The 6,084-nt window shown below is 59.8% G+C and overlaps 1 protein-coding gene across 1 annotated transcript in view; it reads right to left on the reverse strand.

The window, feature by feature from the left end:
• The window catches only part of SLC29A2 (solute carrier family 29 member 2), a 7,695-nt gene extending 1,920 nt beyond the window's left edge, over positions 1-5,775 (reverse strand). Inside the window, exons 1-10 of the mRNA XM_077771444.1 lie at positions 5,747-5,775; positions 5,447-5,528; positions 3,861-4,021; positions 3,489-3,628; positions 2,977-3,111; positions 2,244-2,341; positions 1,936-2,020; positions 1,245-1,381; positions 881-986; positions 679-764 (exon numbers count right to left, since the gene is read on the reverse strand). Of these exons, the coding sequence (XP_077627570.1) occupies positions 679-764; positions 881-986; positions 1,245-1,381; positions 1,936-2,020; positions 2,244-2,341; positions 2,977-3,111; positions 3,489-3,628; positions 3,861-4,021; positions 5,447-5,528; positions 5,747-5,775 (1,059 nt within the window). The remainder of the gene's footprint in view (positions 1-678; positions 765-880; positions 987-1,244; positions 1,382-1,935; positions 2,021-2,243; positions 2,342-2,976; positions 3,112-3,488; positions 3,629-3,860; positions 4,022-5,446; positions 5,529-5,746) is intronic.
• Positions 5,776-6,084: the final 309 nt, after the last annotated feature.

Genomic DNA, 6,084 nt, shown 5'->3' on the forward strand with positions numbered 1-6,084 from the left:
CCCGCCTCTGTCACGCCCCCTGACCTATGACTCTACACGAGCTGGTGAGGACCCGGCCCTCAGGCCCCTGGAGACCCAGCCATCGTGCCCCTCTGAGCTCCAGCTTGGGCTCCCTCCATGGCAGAACTGGAAAAGACCTTAGAGGGCATCTTTGGTTTTCAAGCTGGGTTCCTCTGAGTACCCTTGGGGGTTCCACAGACCCCTTGGGGGCAGAGGGGGCTGCTGAATGGGATTGGAAGCTGGGGATCCAGGCCCCATCCTAGCTTGGATCAGAGCAGCTCCTCTTTGATCTCCTTTATTTAGTGTATCTCCTTGGAAGAGGAGCTAAAGCAGTCCAAACTGGCTAAAAGCAGTCCAAACACTAGAATCTTGTCCAACCTCTCCTATGGTACAAGAACCTCCACATAACAGCCTCTGAGCACTGAGGGCCGGGTTCTGGGCTGGATGCTGGGCACATAGGCCACTGGGACATGGCTTCTGCTTTCAAGGAGCTCACAGTCCAAGCCCTGGCTTGCATACCTCCAGGGGCCAGGTGCTCACTACCACTAGGCCAGCTGTTCTGCTGCCAGACCTAGAGCGGTCAGGCTTTTGGGAAATCACCTTTCTGTGCTCTTTCACACCCTCTGATCTCCAAATGCTTCCTGAAACCGTTAGGTCTCCCCGCCCAGGTATGCTCACCCATAGGAAATAAGAGGTCAGACTCCGTCCCACCCAGTCCATGATGTTAAAGAGCAGGAAGCAGCAGATAGGGTTGAAGAACTGACCTGGGAGAGAAAGAGGGCTCATCCTGGTCCCTCCTTCCTCTTCCCTCCCCCTCCCCTTCATCCCTCCTCCCTCCTCCCTTCCTCTCCCCTGCCCTGCTCTGCTTCCCAACACTCACTCCACTTCCCAGGGCTGGTGGAGCTGGTCACCATGGCTGTGATGGCGGGGAAGACAGACAGGGTGACTGTGAAGACCAACACAAGGCAGAGCGCCGTCAGCCAGATCTGGGAGCCAGAGGCAGGGGTGTAAGCAGGCGGGGCCGACTAGGGCGCCACACGCAGCCCCAACCCCCAAGCGCTGGTCAGGGCGCAGGACACCTGGGACCTCGCCTCACTGTGTTTCTGGCCCACTATGACCCTGGTACCTTGAATCGGACATGAGTCTTAAGGCCCCATTCCATTCTAAGGGTCGTTAGAGAGGGTTGGAGAGAGCAGCTCTCTCTTCCCCAGGGGTGGTGGTTGGGGGCCAAATCCAAGCCAAACCTTTTGGAAGACAATGAAAACTGAAGGTTTTCCTGGCTTCTGGATCTCCTCTGGCTCCAGCTCTGGCTCCTTCTCAGCGTCCAGGTCCAGAGTCAGGGCTACCTTCTGGGGGCTGTTGGGAATACTGTTCTTCTCATCTGGGGCAAGAGGGGAGGGCAGGGTCATGCCTGTGACAGCCAGGCTCGATGGAGGGCAATTCCCAGCAGTTAAAACAAGTGACCCTCCTCCAGCTTGGGATGTAGGCAAAGAGAATTAACTATGGAAAGATGCTAAGCTATTATTATGAAGCACAGGCATGTGCCAGGCAGTGTTAAGCACCTTGGACGGATTATTTCACTGCTACTCCTTCGCAAATAAAATGGCTGAGGCTCAGAGGGGTTAAGTGACTTGCCTAAGGTCACACAGCTTAGATGTTGTGAGACCAGTTTCAAACAGATGCATTTCGATCCAGAACGAGCATGCTGGAGCTCTACTGTCTCCCCATTTTACAGAAGAGAAAACCGAGGCCCAAAAGGCAACAGGGATGACTTTACTCCCACTGAATTCCCTTCATGATCTTCTGTGTCTGCTCACACAAGGCTACTGGGGTGGGGGGGACCTCTACATGGGGACAGAGGGAAGACGCTTCTCTGTGGAGGTAGCTTTAGCCTCCCCTGGGTCTTCCACCTCCCCAGCAGGGTCCCCAGCTCACCAGACTGGAGGAGCTCAGCTTTGGTCTCCAGCTCCTGACCCTGTGCCTGCAATGGTTTCTTGACCAGGTAGTAGCGTGCAAACTCCTGCAGAAGGAAAGCGTTGGCCCCACCTGGCTTGGCTGACGTGTCCGGATCCCTCTCCACCCTGTTGACTCAGAGGCTGGCGTCCCCCAGTGACTGACTCCTCTGGGGATCAGGTCCCTTCCTCCTCCCCTGGCCTCCTCCTCCCCTGGCCTCTCTCAGGGCCTCAGGCTCAGAGCTGTATCTGAGGCTCTGAAGTGGGGCCTCGACCCAACACCAGGCTCACCAGGTGGGACAGGCTCAGGTAGCACACGATGGACATGAAGATGCCGACGCAGGGTGTGATGAAGTACCCCAGGGCGGAGGTCTGGGCATCCACGCCACCTGTGTGGAAACTTCAGCTGCAAGCGGAGGGGGCTGGTCCCACCAGCTCCCACGGCGGTGGCTGATGCCTCCTGTCCCACTTCCCATCATGCACTTCTCAGATTCGCCTCCGGCCTCTTCCCCTCTGCTCACTGACAAACTCGGGAGCCTGTGCAGGGCTCCAGCCCAGCCCCGCCCTCTGCTTCTCTGACTCCTCCCTCTTGTTGAGCACCTATTACATGCTCATTATTATTGCATACACCTTACAATCTAGGGCTGTAAGAATCATCTAGATGGGAAAACTGACACTGGTGAACGTCTTGTCCAAGGCCCTGGCCGGGGAGCCATGGCACTAGGATTTGGACCAAGTTTATCTGAATCTCAAACTTGTCCCCACTTCCCTCAACCCCAGGCTGCTGCCACATACCAGTGTCAGCCTCAAATCCTGCCCCCGGCCCCATGTTAACCCACTCCTCACCTGGTCCTTCTCTCACTGTAGAGCCCAAGGGCCCTACTCCCTGTCCCCAAACCCAACCCCCAGCTTCCCACCACCTCCACCTCTACCAGAACCTAAGGCATCTCGCTCCCAGCACACGCTCTCTGCTCCCAGAATCCCAGAGGCCACCCCTGCCCTCCAGCCACCCAGTTCCACTCACTGGCCATGGACATGAGCATGGCAAGAGCAGCGAAGATCCCAGCCAGGCCCTGGCCGCTGAGGAAGAGGGTGCTGTAGGTGGAAGGCATGGTGCCCAGCTGCCCGAAGAGGCTGCCCTGCAGAACTGCACAGAAGGCTGTGGGGGGATAGGAGTGGGGGCCGCAGCTCAACTAGGCAGGCCTTGGAGGCTCCCTGGAGGAGGTGTTGGCAGACTCTGGACTAGGTTGGGCAGGCATGAGACTCTGGGCACTCTGGTGTATCAGCCCCCATTCTTTCCTCTGCTCCAGTGCAGCCATAGGTCCGAGGGGCCCGGGGCCAGGAGGCCTCATCTTAGGTCACTGTGGGTTTGGGACAAGTGACTTTTCTTCTCCCTCTGGGCCTTGGTTTCTCATGAGGGATAGGAGTGCTGCCGTCTTCCCTTCTTGGGAATGTGGGGCCCTTTCACTTACAAAGAAGAGGCTGGGCTAAAGCCCTGGCCTGAGTGGGGAGGTGGGGAGGGACAGCGGTGCTCACAGTTGATGAACCAGACAGAGGCCATGGTGATGGAGAAGAAGGGCCCAGGGCTCATGTCCACCTTGACCAACGCCGCCGTCAGAGCAAAGAGCAGCAGGATGACCAGCAGGCTCCCCAGAATCCGCACCATCTCGGGGATGCTGCTCACAAGGAGGGGCAGAGAGGGCATGGGCTGGGCCCCGGCCAGGCAGGGGGGAGGTAGGCAAGAGACTGAGGCCAGGGCTGGACAGGGGGAACTGAGGGGGACATGCAGGGGGAGTGGAGGAAGGATGGGAGCTCTGTCCCAGGCCCAGATGGAGCTTCCTGAGCTGGGGGCAGGGGAGGGACCACAGAGGGTGGCCTGTGCGGAGCCCGAGGGGCGGGGTCTCTCACCACTGATACAGGAAGGAGTTGAGGAGGGTGAAGAGCAGCAGGGGCAGCTGGGACAGTAGTGTCACCCAGTTGTTGAAGTTGAAAGTGTCTGGAGGGCCTGTGTGGTTGGTGCCCAGGGTCCCCGTGGTGTGGTTGGTCTCTGCCAGCCGCCCCTGAAAGTACTGACAGAACGCCAGAGGAGGGGTACAGGGTCACCCTCCAGCCTACCCTGAGGAACCCCCCCCTCCCCATCTTGCCCCTCCTCCTCCCATGCTTGGGATTGCTCAGTTAACGTCAGCGGGAACTGTCTGTCTGTCCTTGTACTGATCCCAGCACCTGGCACACAGTGGGAGCTCGATGAATGTGCACGGAATTGAACAGCAGACGTCTGGGACAGAGCCCGAGCCCTAAGAGCCCCCAACCTGGGCCCTGCTCCGTCTTTGAATCTTCACTGCCCCGGTTCCAGCTTCCAGCCCCCACTCCTGCCCAGCTTCTAGATTCCCGAGTACTCACCGAGTGCCTACTGTAAGCCAGGCCCTGGCCTAGGTGCTGACCAAGTGCATTCTCTCTAGAACACGTATGCGTCCAGCCTCGGCTTAACCTCCCCCTCCCCCTCTGCCCTTGGCTCCCTGTGGCCTGTGGGGCGAGGCCGCAAGGTTTTAGAACTGCATTTGAGGCACTTCAGGACCAGACCCCAGCCTCCCTTTTTGTGCCGCCTCTGGTGCTCCGCTGCTAAGCTGTAGGAACCCCAGGCTCTGGCCCTTTCTCTGCCCCTTTGCAAGGCTGTCATCCTCACCTGGAATGCCTTCCCCCTTTCTGCCCACTTCCCACTATCACCCCGGCCAAACACCAAGGCTTTGCCCACCCTTCTCTCAAGTTACAAAGCACGTCCTCTGTGAAGCAGAAGGAATCGCTCCCTCCCCGCCGGGGACCTGCTGGCTTTCGCTCCAAGCCTGTGATGCTAAGTGTCAGCTCACATTATTAATAGCTCTTTGCACCTAACTCCCTCTCGAGACCAGGGGCCGATTAATCTTTGGGTCTCCGGGACCCAACACGGAGCCAGGGACTGAAGAGGCATCTGGGAAGTTGCTGAGCTGAATGTATATGAATAACCCCACATTTCTGCCTTCCTCTGAGAGAACGTAAGCTCCGTGAGGATGCAGGCTCCCTCTGTTCTGTTCCCCTGTAGCCCCCGTGCCAGGAACAGGGCCTGGTTCCCAGTAGATACACATTGCTAACTGGTGGATGAATGAGCGTAAGCCGTGCCTGGATAACCCACTTTTGGAGTGGGTTAGCCCAGGAATGACTTAACCAGGGAATGACCACAAACGGGCGGTGGGTGGGTAGCCCTTGGCTAGTTCCACAGGCCCTCCCCCCTGAGCTGGCAGCCTTGCCTCTGTAGGATCTGGGCACCTCTGAAAGCTTGGCCTTTCCTATCCGTGAAAGGGGCACCTCCCCTCTCTGAGGCTCCGTGCTTCACTGGACAAACGTGCAAACGGGCATGAGGAGCCAAAGGTGGCGGGCGTGGTGTGGAAAGCGCCTGGCACGCCTCTGGTTCAAGGCGACGGTGGTGGCCACGGGGCTGGCCCTCCAGCCGCAAGTCTCACCGGGATGGCCGTAATGAAGAAGTTCCAGGGAAGGAGAGTGCCCAGCCCCAGGATAAAGAAGCTGATCCCGACCAGGTGGTAGCTGTGGGGATCAGTCAGAAGGTCACCCTGAGGACGCAACGCCTCGGCTGGCCACCCCCCCCCCCCCCCCCCCCCCGCCGCCNAGCCGAGGGAGGCGGCTGATGGGAACTGTAGTTCCGTCCAATCTGCTTTGAGCCTCGGAGCGCCCGAAGGGAGCGGGTCCGCGCTGCCCACCGCCGCCCGGAGGCCTGTCCGCACCCCACCCAGTCCCCAACTCGCCTGTCCCGTGGGGCGTCTCCTCGCGCCATGGCCGCCCAGCGGGATGCGCCGGGGTGGGAAGGAGGTTGGGTGCTGCACCTTCACCTACGCCGGGGCCCGGGGGCCGGAGGACCCGGGAGGCTGGGTCTTAAGGGCGGTAGACACAGGTGGGGGGGGTCGGGTCTCCCCGAGAGGGGCGGGGACGAAGCGGGAGCTGGGGAGGAAATCCCGGAACGGTTTCTGCGGGTGTGGAGCGCCGCAGGATCGAACCTCGCTCCGCCCCCGGGGCGGGGACAGAGGGTCGCACCACTCCTCCCCTCCTCCCCCCTGCCCGGACTCCAGAGTCCCGAGTTGGACCC

Source organism: Crocuta crocuta, unplaced genomic scaffold (genome assembly GCF_008692635.1).
Source record: "Crocuta crocuta isolate KB4526 unplaced genomic scaffold, BGI_CrCroc_1.0 scaffold647, whole genome shotgun sequence".
NCBI lineage: Eukaryota > Metazoa > Chordata > Mammalia > Carnivora > Hyaenidae > Crocuta > Crocuta crocuta.